General features: G+C 52.6%; 8 protein-coding genes across 8 annotated transcripts; 3 read left to right on the plus strand and 5 right to left on the minus strand.

The window, feature by feature from the left end:
* Positions 1-226: 226 nt before the first annotated feature.
* Positions 227-1,138, plus strand: PV08_04744 (uncharacterized protein; the record flags this gene model as incomplete). The annotated part of the gene is made up of 3 exons (XM_016379089.1): positions 227-382; positions 432-826; positions 877-1,138. 3 exons carry the CDS (start codon positions 227-229, stop codon positions 1,136-1,138), a joined length of 813 nt encoding a protein of 270 aa, XP_016237766.1.
* Positions 1,139-2,309: 1,171 nt separating this feature from the next.
* On the minus strand, positions 2,310-4,288 carry PV08_04745 (uncharacterized protein; the record flags this gene model as incomplete). The annotated part of the gene is made up of 7 exons (XM_016379090.1): positions 2,310-3,262; positions 3,319-3,474; positions 3,525-3,620; positions 3,706-3,756; positions 3,812-3,843; positions 3,896-4,094; positions 4,147-4,288. 7 exons carry the CDS (start codon positions 4,286-4,288, stop codon positions 2,310-2,312), a joined length of 1,629 nt encoding a protein of 542 aa, XP_016237767.1.
* Positions 4,289-7,262: 2,974 nt separating this feature from the next.
* PV08_04746 (uncharacterized protein) lies at positions 7,263-9,614 on the minus strand (the record flags this gene model as incomplete). Its single annotated transcript, XM_016379091.1, has 2 exons — positions 7,263-9,095; positions 9,147-9,614. The coding sequence occupies 2 exons, from the start codon at positions 9,612-9,614 to the stop codon at positions 7,263-7,265; spliced, it is 2,301 nt and encodes a 766-aa protein (XP_016237768.1).
* Positions 9,615-11,467: 1,853 nt separating this feature from the next.
* On the minus strand, positions 11,468-12,088 carry PV08_04747 (uncharacterized protein; the record flags this gene model as incomplete). Its single annotated transcript, XM_016379092.1, has 1 exon — positions 11,468-12,088. The coding sequence occupies one exon, from the start codon at positions 12,086-12,088 to the stop codon at positions 11,468-11,470; it is 621 nt and encodes a 206-aa protein (XP_016237769.1).
* Positions 12,089-12,608: 520 nt separating this feature from the next.
* PV08_04748 (uncharacterized protein) lies at positions 12,609-14,395 on the minus strand (the record flags this gene model as incomplete). Its single annotated transcript, XM_016379093.1, has 4 exons — positions 12,609-13,589; positions 13,617-14,077; positions 14,135-14,285; positions 14,336-14,395. 4 exons carry the CDS (start codon positions 14,393-14,395, stop codon positions 12,609-12,611), a joined length of 1,653 nt encoding a protein of 550 aa, XP_016237770.1.
* Positions 14,396-16,337: 1,942 nt separating this feature from the next.
* PV08_04749 (uncharacterized protein) lies at positions 16,338-17,396 on the plus strand (the record flags this gene model as incomplete). The annotated part of the gene is made up of 2 exons (XM_016379094.1): positions 16,338-16,544; positions 16,614-17,396. 2 exons carry the CDS (start codon positions 16,338-16,340, stop codon positions 17,394-17,396), a joined length of 990 nt encoding a protein of 329 aa, XP_016237771.1.
* A 965-nt stretch (positions 17,397-18,361) lies between these two features.
* On the plus strand, positions 18,362-18,841 carry PV08_04750 (uncharacterized protein; the record flags this gene model as incomplete). Its single annotated transcript, XM_016379095.1, has 1 exon — positions 18,362-18,841. The coding sequence occupies one exon, from the start codon at positions 18,362-18,364 to the stop codon at positions 18,839-18,841; it is 480 nt and encodes a 159-aa protein (XP_016237772.1).
* A 373-nt stretch (positions 18,842-19,214) lies between these two features.
* Positions 19,215-20,654, minus strand: PV08_04751 (uncharacterized protein; the record flags this gene model as incomplete). Its single annotated transcript, XM_016379096.1, has 1 exon — positions 19,215-20,654. One exon carries the CDS (start codon positions 20,652-20,654, stop codon positions 19,215-19,217), a length of 1,440 nt encoding a protein of 479 aa, XP_016237773.1.
* Between the last annotated feature and the right edge of the window lie 1,683 nt (positions 20,655-22,337).

Genomic DNA, 22,337 nt, shown 5'->3' on the forward strand with positions numbered 1-22,337 from the left:
AACCGTGTCTGAGGGCGTCGAGATTCCCTGCGCGGTGGATGCGCCCGTGAAGCCACATGTGCCAAAAGTGTGCAATCTATTGAAACTTACGGTGAGGCGTCTCTTTCTCTACATGGCTCAGTCCTCCCTTTCCTGACGCAACCTGTCCTTACCTCCTTGAACGTCTTCACCTCCTTGCCTTGACATCTCTCTCGTCGTTCCCCGCGTTGTCCATCGTCCCACCACCATGGCCGATCTGTACCCTGACCTCAAAGACCGACCTCTCAAGGAGACAATCTGTCTCTTTGATGTCGACAACACCCTCACGCCTGCTCGCTTGCCTATCTCTCCTGAGATGAGACAGGCTCTTGCGAAACTCAGACACAAGTGCGCCATTGGCTACGTAAGATCCCTCTCCAAGTCCAGTTTGGGGCCCAGGCTGATCAAGTCAGGTTGGAGGGTCCAACTTCCCCAAACAACAAGAACAAATCGGCACAGATACCCTCTCGGTCAAGGACGTCTTTGACTTCTGCTTCGCTGAGAATGGTCTTGAGGCTTATCGACTCGGTCAACCCCTCCAGTCAACCTCGTTCATCCAGTGGATCGGAGAAGAGAAGTACCAGAAACTAGCCAGATGGATCTTGAAATACATTTCGGAGCTTGAAGGTCTCCCAGCCATGCGAGGAACTTTCATTGAGTTCAGAAATGGCATGATCAACGTCAGCCCCGTTGGTCGTAACGCCAGCACGGCCGAGAGAAACGAGTTCGAGGCTTGGGACAAGAAGACCGGTTGTCGACCAAAGATGATTGAAGCGTTGAAGAAGGCCTTTCCCGACTTGGCTGTCACGTAAGGGATGTCATGCACACGAAGAGAATTTGAGACTGACTCGGTTATAGATACTCCATCGGAGGACAAATCTCCTTCGACGTCTTCCCAACGGGTTGGGATAAGACGTACTGTCTACGACATGTCGAGGCAGAGGCGGACGCAAGCAAGGGACTGTCCGGCATTGACTACAAGACCATTCACTTTTTCGGCGACAAGTGCTTCGAGGGCGGTAATGACTGGGAGATCTATACTGATCCAAGAACGATCGGCCACTCCGTCGAAAATCCTGCGGACACGCTGAAACAGCTCAAAGAACTCTTCGACGTTTGACTTGAATCCCATCTCTAAGCGGGAATACATGTCAGGGCTGAGGGGCACGCGTTTCTGACCTGTTGTCAGAGACTCGTAGGCGTTTGAGGATGATGAACGGGCATTTTCAGCAATCATACGGTAGATCCATAGACAGAGTGCAATGGTATCAAGAATGACCTTTATCCTGAGTTAGAAGGTAATTGGGCTTCCATGCACTGCGCCGTTTCCCATACCGTGTAATGGGTATGTGAACGCTCAATTGTTGATGCTGCGCGCACACACGCTGTGTGGCCCTTGATCTCTCATAGTCAGCTCCATGCTGCAGTAAATATTCCTTCGATTAGGCCACCTACAGTTGAGTCCGCCCCAATGAGAGAATATAACTTTGCTAAGACACAAAGATCTTGTCCGACACTCTCTGACAAAGGCCATTGCGGAACCAGACATAAAATTACCTCGGATGGACCATGTCCTTCTCTTATGGCGTCGGGTCTCGGAGTCGCAGACAACGGGACCACAACCAGCCCATGTCTCGTGAAGGGCGTGATCACAACGCTTACCAATTCACATTCGTCGACTTACCACTCGCCTCTTACACGGACTCCACTTCGAACCGTCAGAATGAACGACATCACAACAAGAGACTCACTTGTCCACATTGATTCATCCCACTCGGTCTTTGCAAGAGAAGTGTGACTCATTATGGACCAACTAGAACGGGAAGGGCCGCCGAGCACAAATGCCTGCCTTGGTATAGCCTGGGTGCAGAATCCATCATACAGTACAGTACATCTGGCCAGGCTCCCATACAGTCCGCCTCGATCTGTCTCTTCTCCCGACTACATCGCAAATTGCACCTGGTTTGACGCTCTCTCCTTTGATCTAATCTCATTGCACTTACTCAGATTCAAAGGCCTTCTTGGGATGCAGTATCCGTACATGTATTGACAATATTCATTCCTGTCCTATTCTGCAGACCCAAGCAGCAGAGACTCCACGTGAGTTGCTTCGACGACCAGAACTCGAACCCTTTTCCCTCAGATATCCTGATGAATTCTGCTATAGACATGGCCCTCGGCACTGGCGACCAAGAAGAACGACGCAAGACACACCATGGCTAACATGCAGAATAATCCACCACGAGGCCACAATTGTTCTGCCACAAACATCCAACCAAACTCAACCTGCCTCAAAAGATGGCTTGGCTCAGTCTACGCAGGCTAGCTCGTCTCCCTTCAGGCTCTGGTTCTGGTTGTGGGAGATCTAAAAAGTCTCGCCTACCAGTGTCCAGGTCCATGTCTTTAATCTTGACTCCAAAGCTCCAATCTCTGGTCCAGACCTTCCAAAAGACGAACAAGGCAATGGCAATCGGTGCGGCTAAGTAGCTCTCAAAGAAAGCCTCGGCATCTGGGTTACCTCCGATTGGAAAGAGCGAGATGTAAAAGGTTGCCACAAGACTGATGCAGGCGAGAAACAAGCCCACCCACGAACCATACACACCGAGTTGAGACCTGAAGGCCAGTTCATCCAGAGTGTGTCCAGCTGCTTTCCAAGCTGTTCGGAATCGGATATGGCTGAGACAGATCGACCCCCACACAAAGAAGGACGATAGACCTGTCAAAGCCAGAAGCCAATTGAGAACGGTCGCTCCAGACGTACCCTCTTCAATGAAAGCTAAGAGGCCAAACAACATCTGTATGACGACGGGCCAAATGGGACGCCCCTTCTTGTCAATATACGCCAAGAATTTAGGAGCCATTCCGTACTGGGCAAGAGCTTGCATAGTGCGAGTCGAACCGTATGTGCACGAGTTCGCGACAGACATGACCGAGATTGTGATGACGGCGTTGAACACCGAGGGAAGCCCTTTGACGCCAGCATACTGGATCGCCAAGACGAAAGGTGACGCTTTGGTGTTGGCTCCGGATGAATTGAGGAGATCTGGCGAACTGTTCGGCACGATGAGGCCCACGATCAAAAGTGAAATGACATAGAAGCCCGCAATACGCCAGAATACCTGCTTGGTAGCCTTTGGGAGTGATTTTCTGGGGTCGGCGGCTTCAGCGGCGGCAAGACCGACCATCTCAGTCCCGCCAAAAGCAAACGCAGCGTTGACGAAAACGGAACAGAAGCCCTTGAAGCCTGCATCGGGTCAACTCATTTCACTCAGATGGGGCTTGAAGGGGCCATCTACTTACCATTTCGAAAGGCGTGGTTGCCATTTTTCCCGTTCCAGTACCGGAAGCCGATATAGCCACGATCATCGGTAGACACGCCACCACAGTCGACGACGATACCGAAGATGATAAATCCGAGCACTGCAATAATCTTGATGAAGCCAAGGACGAATTCCACTGCATCTCTTGTCAGTCAACGCTCATTTTGCGCGAGAACAAACACTTACCTTCACCGTAGCCCTTCACACCAAAGAATTGCACGATAATGAGGGTAGTCATGAAGACGGCGATCCAGATTCCAATGTTATAGTGGTGCCAAAAATCTACAAATGGTCAGGAGACGAACTTCAAGCACCCAACAACGACGTCAAGATATCCGGTCACGTCTTTTCTTGCAGAATTACATACCAATGGTAAGACCAGCAGCATTAATTTCGAAGGGCAGGGTAATGAGCCAGCCTATCGGCGTCAGTAACGGTCATTCCATGTACCCAGGACCCATGAAGTCACATACCGATCGCGTATTGCCATCCCATGGCAAAACCCCTGATACCAGAGTCAGACAAAAATCAGTGGGCACACGTGAAGTTGGACTCACCATGCCGGATCAATGAACCGTACACCGTATTGATAGAAAGCACCATTGATGGGATACAGGACAGCAAGTTCACCGAGCGCTTGAACGGTACACAGTAACATGGCGCCTACAATGATGAAGCCAAGAACCACTGCAGCCGGACCACCAGATTGCAAGGAAGAACCAGAACCGACGAAGAGACCAGCACCGATAGAACCGCCTAATACAGCAGGTCAAAAAAAGATGCACCTCATGGGAGACGAGGTACATACCGATAGCGATCATCTGCATATGACGCCCTTGAAGGTTACGAGCCAAACCGGCTTGCGGTGTGGCTCCATCTTCGACATCTGCGTCAACGGCTTGCCCAGGCACCTTCGGCTCCTGGACGTCCTTTTCTGTTTCTGTGGCCATTTTGAAACGAAACGAATGATCAAAGTGACTTACAAGTGGAAGAGACCACGGGAGAAAAGGTCGCTCTCCAAAGGTATAAATGACACCAGGGCGACAGTCAAGGTTCACTCAAGCAAGATAAGCCGCACAAAGACTCCGTGATCATCTTGGCTTATCTGCCTGCAATAATGCAACACATCCTTCTCATTGTAGCTTGGCTTGCTTGACTTGCCAGGGCGACCACTTGCAGGGTATGCAGCCGAGAGCCACTGCAAGCTTGTCTTCCGTGGCGCTCAGGAAATGGAGACGGACTCACCGAGCCAAAGCTTCATTTGGAAGTTACAAGCCACAGACTCGCACCAGTTCGACAGGATAGCATCGGCACAATCAACTCAAGTCTCAAGGTTGTGGCATCTCACCTATCGCACAGCTTGCAGTGTTTGGGGGGTTGAAGATAAGGGACAGCTTTCGTCACCCTGTCAGCCAATCAGTGCCTTTGGCACCATTTGACCTTGGGCCACGTCGGCTCGATCAGCGAGAACTAGCTGAACCTGATTGTCCAGTAACACCATTTCAAAGACACCCAGATGACGGATCTGCTATCCCAGCGTTGCAATGAATGCGTACTGCAAGCTGTCGTCAACCCCCGTTCCAAACGAAATTTGTTCTGGAAAAGGAAAGGAGGTGAACTCTGCTGGTTCGGCTCTTCAAGTCTTGCCTCGCCGGGCAACTGCGAGTCTGCAACTTAGAATCTAACTGGATCGTAGGCTCATTTTGCGCTTTGGCTCATACTGGCCCGCGATTGCGACATGCTGTACTCCGTACGGAGTAGCAGGTCGTGTGGTAAGTCGAGCCTCGGATATTGATTTTTATGAAGAGACGATGACGACCCCCGACCAATGTTACGCTGAACGACATGGCGTGACGACCAGTACTGGTGACGATATCCGCACCCAAGCATCGAAACGCAAGGGTAGTTCCGGGGCTGCAAGGCTTAACTTATCGGGGACAACCAGGACGGCATAATCCCTGTACAAGTACGAATACAAATAATACGCGGGTGTCCCAACTCCCCTTTGCCGACAATGACGACGTCACTTCGCCCGCCTCGTGCTGCGCTCATCTTTTGCACCGGCCAAGACCGACATCTCTGGTTAGATGCAGGAGCTTGAGTTGGGAGGTGAGGCTGTCGGGAGTGGGTGGTGGTTACTTTCGGCCTGGGTCGAACGTTTCCGTTATCGAGACGAGAGGAGTGGGGCCACTATTTCCAGCGGGCGTCGCATCGCTGCGTGGTTCCTCAGCACGTGCCCAGCGGCTACTGTCCGAGTTGGCGTTGCTCTCTCTCTCTCTCTCAAATCTTGTACGGTTCAAGATGAAGAAGTCCCCATGTAAAGAAAAGAGAGCGCGGCACGGCTACCGGTGCTGTCTGTCTGACTGTCTATCACCCTGTTATGGTGAGTGATCAAGTTTCCCGAAGCGCGCGAAACATCCGCCACCACCACCGCCTCCTGCAGGCTGCAGGCGTCAAGACCCCTGTCGAGCGCGTGGGCGGTAGCAGCAGCTAGGTCACGGTAAACGAGATGTCTGTCTTTCTGTCTAATCGAGCACGTAAGCAAGCAGGACCGACGACAGTCAAAGACTAAATAAAAATCAGCGCTCGCTCCTCGCGGTTGATTGATCCTTTTCTTCTGCGCCGTCGGTACTTCTCAACTACTTGTACTACACTCCATCCGAGACGACCTTTGTTTACAAGTACGATGTGATGTTACGACGCCGCCGTCGGAAACCTAATCTCCCGAAAGGACACGGCCGGAGAACGGTTACGAGTAAAAGGGAGGAGGTACCGATAAGAAGATTTTCGAGAGAAGACGATGAGAAGTACAAAAGGTAACTCCTGAGGTACCGAGTGCATGAGGTAGGTAACCCCTTGGCCGGGACGGGCGTGACGGTACATACAGTGCATATGGAGTATACGGAGTACGGCACCTGCTGCACACTCTCGTCGTCTCTCCATCGTGGATATCTACGACACTCCGTAGATAAAACCACCTACCTAACCCCATCTACGAGGTACGGATAGGTTGGTACTCGTACCTCGTCAGGCCCTTTGATGTCACGATCAACAATGGACATGTCCGCGGCTGGGTTCCGTCGCAACTTTCTCTCCATCAAGAGATAGAGATATCCACCCCTCCCCTCCCCTCGCCTTTTGGTTCCTCCCCACGTATACGAGAGACACCTGCGTCGCGGTACGAGTCCTCCTCCGCCCTTTGCCCGGTTCGAAAGAATAAGCAAGGTCACGACGATGGGGAAGGTGAAAGAGAGCAAGAGAACTCGTGAACTCGTGAACTCATGAACTCATGAACTCACTCGTCAACCTGTGCAACACCTTGTCGTGCAACAGATCACCTACTGCCTCACCTACCTATTCTGTCAACGCGCGTATCCGTACCGCCGAGAGAAACGAATTCTGGAGGAACCTACCCCTCCACACCTGCCTGGTACTGTATGTATTCCACGATGGCGATCGGGGGAAAGTCTCTTGCCAAAATCGCAACCGCAAGGAGCGAGCAGGCAGGCAGGCAGGACGGACGACACAGATGCGCGGTTCACACGCATCATGCCCACCAAGGTCAAAAGGCTGTGTCTTGGTCGTGAATATTCCCGGACGAAATAGAATCAATCAATCAGTTAATCAATCACTCAGGCATCCAAAGGGTATCGATAGATTTCATCTTTTCACATATACATAAATGTATATCAGGACGCCCAACATCGCTCCACCTATTCTTTCATACCATCTTCGACTGAATCGATCTACTCGACAGTCATGCGAGACTTCCGCATCAGTTTGTGACTTTGTACATCCACATATACACCACCACCACAACATGCAAGATTCCTTCCTCCGGCCCGGCGCCATCGCTGTGATTCGCATAGCAAGAAAAAAACCACGGAAGATCAAAAAATATCCAACTGAACACATCCTCTTCCTTCACCGCTCATACTGCGGTAGATCCGGCCCAGCATGATCATGATTCAGCGTTTGTACATTATATTCGTCTTGTTCGTCAATTGTAGGTGCGCTGGGCCCGAGTGGAGGAGGAGGAGCAGCAGCAGCAGCAGAACTGCTGGAAGCAACTCCCCTGTCCTCTATCGGCGGCGCGCTTGCTTCGGCGAGCAATCGTCTTCGCTCCAGCTCGTGCTTGTCATCGGTAACCTCGATGGTACCAATTGGAGGGGGCGCCGGAGGTGGAGAGGCCGAGCTCGGTCGTATCGTTTCCCCAGATCTCGCCGATGTCACTGATTCTGCCGTGTTGAAGGTGGAAGGAGTGATATTCCCATCCTGTCGAGAGTTGCCGGTGCGAGGCAACTCATCCGCTAAGATCACGGGCGCCGTCGGGGCATATGCCTGTGCAGTAGCCGAAGACTCCCCGCTAGACGGCGGCTCACTCGGTAACAGTAACTGCTCTTGCCTCCGTAGCCGTGACTTCTCATCCGTATCCTCGTGTGACGGAGGTGGAGGTATCATCTCTGGGGCAGCTGTTGCGTACTCGGGGAAATACTGTTGTTCATAACAGTTGTCATAGCCATGTCCGTCATAGTAGGGCTGGCCGTGTTCATCGTAATACTGTCCGTCGTAGTCACCATTGTAATATGCATCATGACCGCCCTGGTCATACCATTCTGACATTTCTTCTGGAACCTCAACTTCAGCCGTTTTGTTTTGTCTCCTCTGCCTGCCGCTGTCATGCGTACCAATCACGAGTGACATCTCAAATGTGATAACTCCTTTGGTTCGGCGCAAGGGCGTGGTGTCGAGGATGCCATGCGCCCAATTAGACGATAGTTGATTGCCGACTTCATCAGTCTGGGAGAAAACTGGATCACTGGTGGTCAGGCGTGGCCAAAGCCGAGTCTCGCCAAGTTTGCCGAATAAATCGACCACCACTTCGATATGGTATGTGAAAGAGATCATGCCTCCTGGGACATTGGCAATGGTGGGAAAGGCGGAATCGGGAATTTTCAGAGACATGGACAGATCTGCCGTCATGTTGGCCGGGTTCACGACCATTACAGTCGAGGCCTGGGACAGATCCTTTCGAAAGGCACTGTTGGGCGACGCGTTGGCAAAGTATAATCCGCCCAAACCTGTGCGCGATTTGGGATACACATCTTCATACTCGGATTTGGACTTGCCCTCGTTGTTTCCCAGAGGAATCGGTGGATGCATGTCCACCCGGGCTTGACGATACAAGGTTGCAATGACCATTCCTCGCACATTGCGCGAATGACTGATCGAGACACGAATGGGAATCGTCTCCCCAGGCAAGGCACCATGCCGTGGAAGCTCGGTGGTGGCGGTGATGGTTTGAGACGAGGCAGAGGTTACGTTGCTCCGTGAATCACTGGTTTGGGGACTATGTTTCCGAAATGGCAGCTCGGCGTCAGCCACTTGGAAACTCTGTGTGCTGGTGCTTGTGGTATTTGTCTGGACAGTGTCCTCGCTGGGTGCAGGACTCAGAGGTGGGTTGCCAACGGAATTAGTACTTCGACTGGTGGTGCTGTTTTGCGTGTTGTTCCGTGTCAGGTGGCTGACTGGTGAAATGTTTTGGGTCGAGGTAGAGGACGGAGGTTTTACTACCTTGACTTTGCCTCGCTTCGAAATAGGCTCGAGTGTTATGACTCTCGACTTCGGCGTGACCAAGGGCTCGATGTCGATCTCGTCCCGAAACTTGACTCTAGTGCTTCGACTGACCGTTGGGCTGATGGTTACAGGTCGGGTGACTGTGGCTGTCAGTGTGTATGATATCGTTCCTCGCTCAAACTGCATCGCGTCAGTAATCCTCGATCGACACCCGTGGGAAGAGAGACAAACATCTATCGTACTAGGCAGACTCTTTGCGGGAAACGGCACCTCGAACGCAAACTTGTAGACATGCTTCTTGAGAAAACCACTCCCGCATAAGATCTGCTCGTTCTGGAAGAGCGTCGCCAGCCCATTGCCATGGTATTGGAAGCCTCTTGTCCCTTTTCCTATTGTCAGGCCTTCAGGAGCAGGATGCCGCTCCCCTGGCGGGACATGGTGTTTATAAACTTTTGCATAACCATGTAGTGCGATCACCAGGTGAGTGATGTCGAAGCCCTTTGTGACAGTCAAGAGAACATGCCCTTTTACGGCCTGACCGGGCGAGTAAACTCGAAAAGGGTCTTCCGGTTCGATTGTGAGGTCGAACATATTCCGCGCATGTTTACCGATTGAACTGGAAAAGTACGATAGGATCGAGCGCGACCGGGGCACTGCAGGATTGGGGTTTGTGAGCAGCGACTCGAGAGGCATCGCCATTACTACTTGAGCCATTCAATGCTACCGAGAGGTTCATAACGACAACATTGATGATTCTGGCTCGAGCGGGCAGATGAGAGACAGTGATTCGAGGTAGAAACGTTCGAGAGCGGCGTTGCGTCGGTGGTGTGGCTTAGAGGCTGCAAGTCTTCTAGCTGAAAGAACAAAAAGCGTCAGCTTGGTCAGCAGTTGCGACAATCCCTCCTGCGCGTAACCCCAGGCCAGACAGAGAGTCGACCCAGTGCGACCAGCAAGGGCTCGGGAGAGTAGCAGGCTCAGACATACCCGTACTATCAGTGTCGGGGTCCTGGCCGCGCAGGAGCACGATGCCCAAGCCAGGTCGCAAGGGGGGAGATGGGTGGTGGACAGAAGCGAAACGCTGCCGGATGTAGTACGCAGGGAGCGTCGTCGAAGCTCCAGGAGGGGCGACGACAGCGACAGAAGGTATTCGAGACAGGTGCTTAGAGCGACGGTCGTTCTCAGGTACAGCCGTCTGGAACAATGATATCGGGTACTCGCATTGACAAGCAACGCAAGAGGCCAAGCTTTGGCTCAAGTGATGATGAGCCAGGACGCTGGAGAACGGAGAAGTTGGGCGTGACAAAGGCTTGTGTCGATGGGTTCAAGCCTTTGGGAAGCTTGGCAGGCCGAGAATTGGCTCACCACGCCTGGAGGAGAGTGTCTCCGTCGGTGCGACTCGGTGCCAGCTAATCAGACCAGGGAGAGAAGATTCCTGTGGGTTTGGGTTTTTCGCGTTCGTGAGATGCAGGCTGGACTAGGCGAGCATTGGACGAACCACGGGCCTCCCGCCACCACAGGCGAGGGGCAGAAAGACAAAGCCGCCGGTGCCACTCGCTAGTAGTGTAGATTGTACTACAAGTAGACAGGTAGACAGTAAACTGTATGTATCATCCGAGTTCAGAGCACAATAGTTTGTCCTACTTCGCTTGGTGGACAACAGGCAAGTTTTTCGACCTACCTGAGGTGAGTTTAACTTGCAGGCAGTTCATACAGTACAGAGTCGACAGAGTCTGTACCTAAAGTACCTTCCCACCCACTACCTAGGTAGGTAATCCCAGGCGCACCAAGCAGCGCGGGATCACTGCCTAGCCTCCCTATTTTAGCCGGCAACTTAACTAAAAGGAGCCTGGAGAGTGACACCTGGTGAGCCCCCAGAAACACCTCTAACTAACTTAACTCCCTGAGCCCTTTGACGATACAGTACCTGTCAGCCACGATGCTGCAGAGATTCTGGCATCTGTCACTCCCACCCACGGGTCGCCTCTAAGTTAGCGTACCGAAAACAGAATAGCCAGCTGACTCTACCGTATTACTGCTGTCCTTATTTCTCAAGGGACACAAAGGGGAAAAGGCCACGCTGATCCACTGATCGATACGAGAAATAGAACGTCCTGAGTCGTCGCCGCCACCAAGTTACATCAGGACGCTCTACATACACCTTTTCAATAGTCGCAAATACACGCATCACACTCATCCCGCGGGGTTACATTACAGTATCCGGATGTTGTGCGGATCCAAGGTCATGGTGTCGTTTGCCGTCGTCATTACTATTAGCCATTTACTTTGCAGGCGGCACAGTTTGCAGACACCAGACCTCCGGGATTCCCCATCCTGCACGTGTGACAAGCACAACATGCCAAAGCTTCATCTACTCAAGCTTCCATCTGCGTAACTCGCACACGAATGGACAATGGAGAACCCTACAGTAGCCGAGTACTAAATACTGTACAGTATGAGACACAGACCGAAAGATGACCTACTACTCGTATAGAACCTGGGCTACTCGATTCTGAACGCAAGAATGACTCGTGCTGCGAAATGTAGGTAGGTAATCAACGTCTCCTTCGCTTTGCGCGTGACTCCTGGTCCTGATCTTCGTCGCCCGACAATTCCAACCGTTCACCTTTTGTCCGCGGCTTCACTCTCCCTCGAATCTGGTGTTGAGTCATCTTGGTCTCTCCCAGTCCCTTCTCCAGACCTTCCGGTTCCACAAACACCATGTCCCCATTCTCACCCAGCGCTTCCTTGACTGCCTCCTCGAGTAGTATGCCCGTTGCAATGAGCGCCGTCTCGTCCAGGGATCGAAAGTCGTACGCGCCACTGTTCGACGTAGCCGCGCTGTAAAAGTCCGAAGCGTACGTGTGGATGGCTTTGAGCATGTCGGAGTCGGGCAGTTGGTCGGCTGCTGCGAGATCAGCTCCTGGGTCGCGAACCTCCAGAAGAGCCTTTACCGGAACCCTGCCGTGCCGCAGTAGGTGTTCCTCGGGCCCAACGGGAGCCATGTTGGATAGCTGTTGCTCTTCTCGGGTGAAGAAGCCATTGCGACCGACACGTCCAGCCACCACGTCGTAGAGAGATGCTCGTCGTCGGCTTCGCGTGGCCGCCGCTTCATTGTCGGATGCCTCGGGGACGAACGCCGCTTCAGATTCGGTATAGTCACTTTCATCGGCCATCGCGATCGATGGACACGCTCTCGTGAGATGAGAGGGTTGGCGCACAGTTCCGTCGTTTCAAGTCAGCCAGATTGAAGCGAGCGAAGCATGGTCATCGTGGCACGGCTATCACTATCATCCCTCGGTCTGCAGGCGGATTGCAATTTCTGCAGCGGCTGCTAGCATAACGCATTAGAGTTTGGCGAGTGTCGCAGTCTTGGATCTCTGTGCAGATCTGGTCCTTGGTGAACATACGCGTAGGCGTTGACATCGATTTATGAATGTCGCGGTTGAATTTTTTGGTGATTGACTTTAGTCAATTTTATTCTCCTCTCCGTCTCCGCTCCGGATGAAACTCGCCAGCTATTCAAGGAAGCAAGAATACCATGCAGTAAAATTACAATGATCGTGATACACCAATTATAATAATCAACTGAAAATCACTGCTGCAACATTAAACTGTCTGAAAAAGGAAAATCTAAAGGCATGGACTTTGCTCAAATGGCCCCAGCTGTTGACTGAAATAACCCAACTATCTCCATCACAATACCTCTCTCTTCTTGAATTCCAAAACAGGCCCGTGGCGTTCTGAGATGAACCAGTCCGTCAGTTGATATTCTCCAGTACGCTCTCGTCCTGGGCCTAGCTCCGGGCCTCCCTCGCCTGAATGATCACCCTCCTTGAGTCTGATGTCGAATAACCACATCGTCCGAGCCAGGGTGATTAGCATTTCCATATAGGCCATGTTCTTGCCCACGCAGTTTCGCGTACCAGAGCTGAAGGCATGAAACGCAGACTTGGCGGTGCTCACCATCTCGGGTGTCACTTCGAAGCCAGTGACAGAAGGGTCTGATCCCTCGACCCACCGCTCTGGTAGGAACTCGAAGGGCCGAGGATAATACTCCTCGTTATGATGTACCGCGTAGTTGGGAACTCCGACCAATGTGCCTTCTGGGATACTGTGCCCATCAACAAGCATGCCGCCGGACAGGACTCGACGTTCCAGTAGCCCTGGGACAGGCGGGGACATGCGTAATGCCTCGTCGATACATCCTCGCAGATATGGCAGACCAGTTACTTTCACTCCCCACTTGATCTCTTCGACGTCGTTGAACGTGGCGCGGACTTCTTCTTGCAGCTTTCTCAGCACTCTCGGGTCGCGAACGAGGTAGAAGAAGCAGGCTGACATGGCAGTCGACGAAGTATCTGCACCTGCGGCAACCAGAAGTGCCGCTTCACCGACCAAGTCGGCAGGTTGGAAAGTCTCTCCCGTCTCCGGATTCTTTGCGTGCAGTAGATAGTGAAAGAAATCCTTGCGATGCTCTTGATCGAGCTTTTCACTGTTCGCTTTCTCCAAGGAAAATCGCCTCTGTACCATGACGCCGATATCTTGTCGATATCTCACTTTTTGCTTCACTGTGTTGTTACCTAGCCGCGACAGTATGCTCGGCTTCGCAAAAGGCAATATCAACGTTCGAACTGGCAAATACGCTACCTGGGTCTCCTTGTCAGAACGATGCGCCTGAGACGAATGACATATATCGCTTACCATTGTTGTGAATTCCGCGCTGGACATGATAAGTTTCTGAATATAGCTGTTGCCTTGTTTCATAGCGTCGAAGCTTTTGCCAAAACAGAGGTCTCCAAGTACGTCAAAGGCCAGATTTGTTGACCACTGGCCCATCTCACGCTCCTTGCCCCACGGTGAATGCTTCTCGCTGTTTTCCTTGGGTTGAGCCATGTAGCCACACCATTCGCGAATATTGGCCAGGACGTATTGCTCCAGGTTTTTTAGAGCTCCTTCCGAAAACGCGTGGTTTAACAACTTCCTTCGCGCGGCATGGAGTTGTCGATTCGAAATAACCTGAGTTGTGATCCCAGGACTGATTCGGAGACTGACGTCGGTCCAGCCGGTTTTAATCACATTCGCTCGTCGGTCCGTGTAGATGTCCTGCAGAGCGCCGACCGTCCGAAAAGAGAGACTATTGGGTGCAAAGCGGACAACATCCCCTTGCGTACGTATTAGCTTCATATCCCGCTGTTGGGATGATACCACTGTTCGCATACCATATTTTTCGTGCATAAGGTGCAAATCTAGAAATCGTCTTCCTCGAAACGCAGATCTTGCTTCCGGCCATTGAGTTACTTTCGCCAATAAAGGTCCTGGATACTTTGCAAGTGGGTGAAAGTAAATCCGAAATACAGCCAGGCCGGTGAACTACTGAATCGTCAGCATAAGCAGCGCCATGGGCGTCATCCTACACTGACATATAAAACAATGACTGCCGCAAATGCGTGCAGCAATGTTAGAAGTGAAGGCATGTCCATGACCGTACACTGTGAGCATATATCGGGCCAGTGCAAGGTTTGGTGGGTTCAGTGGGACATATATAGTTGTGGTAGTACGGTAGCGTCAGAACGCCACCTCGCGCTGCTAGACTTCTGCTGACCAGTGGGATGGAGACTTGCAAGATCAGCGCAGCAACGTGGTATCGGTAGAAGAGCTACAAGTCTGACAAGGTGATCGTGTGTCCACTGCATGGGGCGCGTAAACGAATACATAGCCCACGGATCACGTCCAGCGTCAATAATTTGGTGTTCTGACTTGTAGCGCACTGCAACTGATCAAAGGATACCTTTAAGAAAGAAAAGACTCCCTACCTGTGGCGGCATGGAACTGATGCGGTTCGATGTTGTGCAACGGTTGCCATCTCCAGAACGACAAGTGGCAAGAACTTGATCCTGCAGGGTACCAGAACAGTGTTACTCGTACCCGAGTCGAAAGCGATTGAATCCAATGAGTGCCAGAGCAACGGAATGTTCCAGCCTTGAGGTGGCCACTGCATTACTCGAGAGTCAGCAGTCGGATATGGTGAATGATTTCGAAATCGAGCCTGGGTGGCTGCATCAAACAATTGAGTTGATGACCTGGAAAAGGTAATACTTTGTCTTACTCCCATTCGCAGGTCGCTACAAGACTTGTAGTCGGTAAGCGAATAGCTTTTGTCCTAGCTGACAACCGATGGCGCATGGGAATAGTGAAACATGGTAATGTACCACCGTTAGCAAGGAGTTGGAACACTGATCCGTCGACTGTAGTCAGACTGGCTGAGTTGAGTCGGTGCTCGTCTGACGTAAGCCAGATCGTGCTGGATACACCGAAGCGTCATTCAGATCCTGTTCCGACGACACGAGAACGTCACCCCTGACGCGGTGGACATGCCGTCGGAACATTCTGTTCTATGTTGTGCCTGCGGTCAGTGTTTGAAGAGGACATCATCAGAGAGACTCCAAAGACACCCCTCCGCAGGCCAGCGCCAAGTTGTGGAGTGAAGCACCTCGTGTGCACGGTAAAGGATCATCGACAGCTTTGTAGGGCAAGAGGAAAATTCTCATGCAACGCTCTGTCTCGGGAATTGCGAACAAAGCTCGGTATGTTGTCTGTGTTCACAGTCCTACGACGGTGATGACAGATCTGCTGGGTTCTTGCGGAGATTGGGTGTGACTGGCGCCCGTCGAAAGCTGAGGAACGCCATTTCAGCCCATAGCTGAAACAAATGAATGTAAGTAATATGCTTCGGATTCATCCAAGGTGTCAGCAATTGCTCGTTAAGATCGCTTGGCTCGCGGTTTGCAGCTGAATTCCAGCTTATCATATTGTGGAAAGCCGGACCGGGGCCGTGTATTTTCTCGTATTCGTACTCGTGTTCGTGCCCCCGATAAAGGCCATGTCAGGCCGACTCGACAACCTCCTCATGCCATTCGACAAAGAAGCAGCATCTCATTTGAGCCCATTGAGGGCACACAACAAGATTGATGGTAGACCTTCAGAATCTAGTCCCTACCTACAAGAAGTACCTACATATGTATCTCTGTGCCTACAGGCCAATCCACCGCAATCCGAAGGCCTGCCTTTGTTCTCCGAATCTCGCGGCAATGCTCGAGCGCATCATCGGGGTTACCCCAATATTTCTTCTCTGGGAGGCTGTGATGTGTGGTGAATTGGCACCTCACGAATACGATGCGGAACATGGAAATTTGCATCCTTAGAGATTCGAGATCTCGGGATTTTGTTCTCGCGGGAGACTTGTATCTGTCGTCTCTTTTGATATACCCGCCATTTCCATTGATTGCCCTCACAAGGCACTGTTGGGACTCTACCGGGACCAAGGGCTACTCGACAGTGACCAGATCTTCTTCGTCAAGCGATCACCTCATCCTCCCCGAGCCTACCTCGAAACATAGATTTCAGTAAACGCTCAAAGCAATCATGGATCTATCAAAGATCTCAGGCCTCGGTTTCGTGGGACTGGGGGCCATGGGTCTTCCCATGGCCGGGCATCTCGCAGCAAAGCTACCGGAAGACGTCCAAATGTTTGTCTTCGATATCAACCAGGCAAGCGTCGACCAACTACACAGCGAGTATTCGAAGCGGGTAGTCAAGTGCTCAAGTGCAAAGGAAGTCGCAGACAAATCAGTAAGATCCCAGCGTGGGTCCTTGGACAGGCTGACGTGAACATACTGACTGACACGCTGGGGGTGGTAGGAAATCATTATGACGATGCTGCCAGAGGGCAAGCACGTGCGGCTGGTGTATATGGAGGGCGGTGACGGCACCATCTGCTCCAGCGACGTCGCGGGCAAGCTCCTGCTTGACTGCTCGACGATCGACACGGCCAGCAGCCTCGCAGTGAAGGAGTACATCAACAAGAAATTCCCCACAACTTCGTTCTACGATGCACCGGTGAGCGGCGGCGTGGTGGGCGCACAAAAGGGCACGATAGCATTTTTCCTGGGCTGTGACGGCGCGGACCCCAACATGCCTCATCTCACCACCCTCCTCAAGATGATGGGCAAGGACGTCATCCCCTGCGGTGGACCGTCCAAGGGGCTTGCGGCGAAGCTCTCCAACAACTACCTCTCCGGGACCATTGCGATTGCCGTTTCCGAGGCGATGGACATGGGCATGCGATCCGGACTCGACCCTCGTGTTCTGCACAAGGTGTTCGCGGCGGGGACGGCGCAGAACACCATCAGCGACCGGTTCTGCCCTGTGCCCGGCGTCTATCCCGAGGCGCCATCGTCCAAAGGCTACACGAATGGGTTTAAGGTGCAGCTGATGCGGAAGGACTACAACCTCGCACTGGAGATGGCGAAGAGAGTCGGATCGAAGAACGTGCTGGGTGAGGCAGGATTGGCTACGTATGACGGCGCGAGCAATGACCCCAGATGTCGAGATCTTGATTCCAGAGTGGTGTACAGATACCTCGGAGGACGAGAGGATTGGCAGCAAGATGCCGACGAGGCCACGGCTAGTAAGCTGACGTGACAGAGTCCGTTCGTGTAGAAGAATACATCATAGCTTCAGCCTTGGGATCTGAATTTGTACTGTGTGATTTATTAAGGACTCGCGTAGCCGCAGAACTGACGTACCGACGAGATGCGGTCGGATTTCTATTATCTTTCAGTCAGCAATAATTTCACTCACGATAATGGCGACGTTGGCGACTTCGGGGTAATGGTCCACCGCCACCCGACGACAGATCGGAGACGCGAATTGAAAAGTTGGAGAAGTGTCTACCTGACGGATACTCGAGGTAAAAAGGGCACCCATCCATCACTCTCTCCGAATGCGGAGGCACCGCGTGAACCTCAGTGGGGGAGATGATGGAGGGGTCTCTTTTTCCTTCATTTCGAGGGATGCCAGGTGGCTATCCGTACAGTTTATTCGTACTCGTAGGAGATGGCCAGTCCACCGGTCTTGCCTCGGGCCGGTAGAGCGCTGCGGGTGACTCTCTGCGCGTGCGTGGGCGTGCAGTGGGAAGTGAAATAAATAAAAGGCCCATAGGACCGGCAGAAATCGTTGTGCCATTCTCACATACCTAACATACCCTACCCTGCCTCCCTCTACTACAGTACCAGCTGGACCTGCAAAGTCCTGAGACCGCCCCAACTACCTCTCTACCTGACCTATCTTACCCCAACCAGGTGTGTACGTGCGTTGCTCTTTTCGTTTCTGTGCACCCATCCATCCCAAAGATCTCTTCCAGGACTACCTTCGTCGTACCTTGTAGAGACACACACTCTCTCTTTGACGACTAACTCGGTGGATCTAGAAGTTATAAGAGAGACGTACAGATAGGATCCTCCCGAGCTCGCTGGACGTAACCAGCACACCAGACACGAGACGCCAGGCACAAAATCAACACCGTCGTCTTCAGTCCATACACAACCCCCACACACTTTATCAGTTGCCACTTGTTCAAAAAGAACCTCCCCCCCCCAAAAAATAAAATGTCGGAACAAAAACCCAAGGTCACCTCGTCCACCGACCCGGCGCTCCGACCGTTCCACGAAAGCCTCTTCGACGCTGGGCTGGCCATGCGCCGCGCGGTCGTGGGCGACGTGTACGTCGACCGGGCGCTCGCGAACGGCAGCACCGAGTTCTCGCGGCCGGGCCAGGAACTCGTGACCGAGTGGTGCTGGGGGTACGCCTGGACGCGGCCGGGCCTCGCGCGCCGCGACCGCTCGCTCCTCAACATCGGCATGCTGATGGCCCTGAATCGCGCCCCCGAGCTGGCCGTGCACGTCCGGGGCGCCAGGCGCAACGGCTTGTCCGAGACCGAGATCAGAGAGGCCATCCTGCATGCCACAACCTACTGCGGCGTGCCGGCCGGCGTGGACGCCATGAAGGTCGCCGAGAGGGTCATGAACGAGATGGCCGAGGCCGGAGAGATGCCCCGCGAGTTGGGTGAGAAAAGCAAGGATGCTTGAGAGAGAGAGGGAGAGAGAGAGAGAGACAAAATTACGCCAAAGAACATATAATCTCCATTGGAGCGATGTGACCTCGGTCTTGAAGAGACAACTCTTTTTCCAAGTGAAGTGCATTGTGATTTACATGATTGATGCTGTGCTGTGCTGTATATGCTGTAACTTTCTTTATATGCTTCGCTATGCTTTTTGTGACAATTTGTCCGTACTTAGGGAGCCAGGTTACCTCAAATAGATTACGGTCTCGATTTTTGGCGTAACCACATGTCCTGTCCTGATCGACCATTCTACCCTCCCCAAAAAACGGAGAGTAGCCCAATGATCAGATTTGTCGCTTGATGACCGTGAAAGGATGTAATGGAATATGCTGTGCTCCTCAACAGGCATCACCCTCAGGTCTGTCTTTGCTAGGATCAACCGCAGGAACAGCAGTTGCCTCATTCGTACTTTGGCTCTGAGCCGCTGCACGTTCGAAAGTCAGCGTCGAGGCCGCAGTTGTGGCCTTGGAGCGTAGCGCCTTTCGGATGTCCACAAGCGAGCGCGACTTCCAGTTATCGTAGCTGTTCATACTCAACGGAAACAGCACCTTGTTCTCGGCGGTGGCGATAAAGTTCTCAGCCGTTGGGGCCGGCATGCTCGTCAACACATCAATGTCAGCCGCAAGTTCGCGGCAGTACGAGTCGAGCGGGAGATCGTTCACGTCATGGCCAAAGGGGTTCTCGATCTCGTAGCCGATCGTTGCTAGACCCAAGATGATGTACGCCGCGAGTAGGGTGCCAAAAATGGTCACCCAGCCCAGCGACTTGTAGAGCTGGAATGGAAGGACCAGAATGTAGACCCAAGTGATTTGGGAGATGGAGATTGAGTAAGCGATGGGGACCGGAGTGGTCAAGATGCGTTCCGTGCCGGTCAGCACCTCGGCCAGGGCGGTGATGTTGTTCATGGCGTGTGTTTGGTGAATTGGTGCACTCAGTTGTCCATTTTTCATAATCGAGTCCATGTACGACGAGAGGTACGTCAGGATTTCCAGCGGCAAATTACCGAGATTCTCGCCGGATCGTTTGATCAATTTGCGAGGGTTCGACTCTGCGAAACTCACGCCCAGGTACTGGCCTGCGGTTTTCCACGAGTTTGTCTTTTTGGGTTGCAGCTTTGTCTGGTCTACTTCGCCGGCAAGTGTGTGGAGGTGTGCAACTAGTGGTTGGAGGTCGGGGTATTCGACGGAAGGCTCGAACCGCAGGTGATGCTTGAGAGCCACGGCGAAGGCGTTGATGAGGTTTAGGGCGGTTAATTTGCCCAGGAGGTCGGCCTTGCCTTGGTCTTCGCTCACATTGTGTCGTTCAGAGGCGTGAATCCAAATCAACCGAGCCAAGTTTCTGGACGTGACTATCAATTGTGCCCAGTATTTCCTGCCTTCCATGTATCTTTCGTATGCGGTTGTCGATCGGAACGACAGTGCAAGGGACACCACGAAACCGGTGATTGTCAAGAGAACAGAGTTGATGCCCAGGTTGTGGACAAACTTGCTGATGCAAGTGACGGCTGTTGCCCAAGCTCCGACAAAAGCAAGAGGCAGAATCATCTTGGGAACAACACTGCCATGCAAACGGAGGAAGTAGGGCACCTTGGAATGGTGGTCCATATCTCGAGGCCCAGAGAAGTAATCGTCCAAGTCCAGCGAGGTATGGGTCTTCATTCGCAGAGGAACTGGTGTGAAGGATGGGTCTACAATCGGAGAGAGAGGCACGTTCGGATTCGAGGCATTCGACGAAGAGGCATCGTTGACCTGGAGCCTGGGGCTCTTGTCCTGATCCATTCCGGTGTCGTGTTCGAAGGACAATTTGGTCCGTAGAAGTGTGATCGGTAGTGTTCTTACTCAGGAGAACAGTCAGAGGGACGGCGGTGTGAAAGCCTGGAGTATTAACCGTGGTGTCCAGCAACCAAGGGAGGGATCACAAAGCAACAAGCAGCAACAAGCAGCAACGGCGACAACGTAATAAAATAAATAGGAAGAAGGAGGACAAAAGTCAGCAAATTAAAAAATGAACAAGAGGTCTCGAACCACGGGAGAAAAAAACGCGGAGAAGGCTAACAACCGAGTAGATGACAGCACAAAGCCATATACGGACGAGTCAGTGAGCCACTCAAGTAAGCTTGGCTGAAATAAGGAGCTGACGAAGGATCCTTCTGCACTGGGGCAGTCAAGGAGTACGACCGAGTACATGGGGCCGAAACAGTTCTAGCCGGCCTCTGTCGTCTGGCCTTTTGATGTGAACGACGACTTCCTTAGGGAAGGGAACGAGCATGATATTGGCGATCGACGAGCCATTGACAGTAGAGGCGCTCGAGAGCCAGTGCCATTCGTTCTTTGCGAACCTTTGAATGCCGAAACCTAGTCTTGCATGTTGGCAAAGCGCAAACGAAGTGTCGAGGAATGGAGCAGGAGCTGAAACAAGGTAGCATGACACGAGGGAGACAGGAGTCGAGGTGAAGAGGAAAAGGACAAGCGCATGCTGCGGAATGCCTTGGGCCATGGCGAAAGTCCAGATTCACGGTGCTACCCATAGGCGGTTTAGCCTGGGTTGCTAGCGTGAAGCCCCCTGGGCGTTAATACGCCATGTGTTGTGCGTCCTCCGTACCAGTCAAGACGGGAGATCAGTTGAGGTGTTGTCGGGCTCCCCGTAAACACGAGAAGATCTTCGTCGTATGGGGTACTCTTTCAACGATGTTGAAACAATCTCCTGAGGAAATGCATGTTTCCACCTCAGGCTGACCCATATGCTCAGAACAGTCGGTGAAGGGCAATGCCTCCAGGTCGCTGAGGTACATACCTATGCAGGAACTTTGGGCTGTCTTTGGGCGCGCCTCCCTTCCACCGGTGGCCTCTAACTACGAGACGAGAATAACTCTCGGCGAGTCAGTGCGTCAGTGACAGGCTGACAGGCTTCTAGACTCGCTAAACAAGGCTCCGGAGGATATTAGGTAAGCCTCCTGACGGCTCCCTGGGCTTGTGTATATCACAACCCTTCACAGCACCAAGACGTTGAGCTCCAGGTCAGGAAGAATAAAGACCCTCCGCCGCTCGATTTGGGATACATCCATATATTTGACCCTTTTATTCAGCGTCCCGCCGCGGTCGGCCCTGGGCTGAATTGGTGTCACATTGCCGACGCAGTTACCAATAATGCGGGCGGATCATGCTCGCATCGTACCGAATGGGGGGTTGATGCAAAGGACAACACGCTTCCACAAAGACTCTCGACACTGGGACCAATTTCTGTCGGTGCTTGTGCAATGTGACATATCCTCAACCACCTCTCAATACTCCCAACCTGTTTGGTGCAACCTGGGAATTTCCAGGGCGGCGACACATGTGTGGCGTCGGCAAGGGAGGATGAATGCAAGGGCCGCGCTCATTGCAATCAGATTGGCGAGCACCAAAGGGCTTTGGTGGTCTGGTAAGCCATCGTCCAGTCCAAGGTTCTATTTCGAGAAATAA

This window comes from Exophiala spinifera (genome assembly GCF_000836115.1).
Source record: "Exophiala spinifera strain CBS 89968 unplaced genomic scaffold supercont1.3, whole genome shotgun sequence".
Lineage (NCBI taxonomy): Eukaryota > Fungi > Ascomycota > Eurotiomycetes > Chaetothyriales > Herpotrichiellaceae > Exophiala > Exophiala spinifera.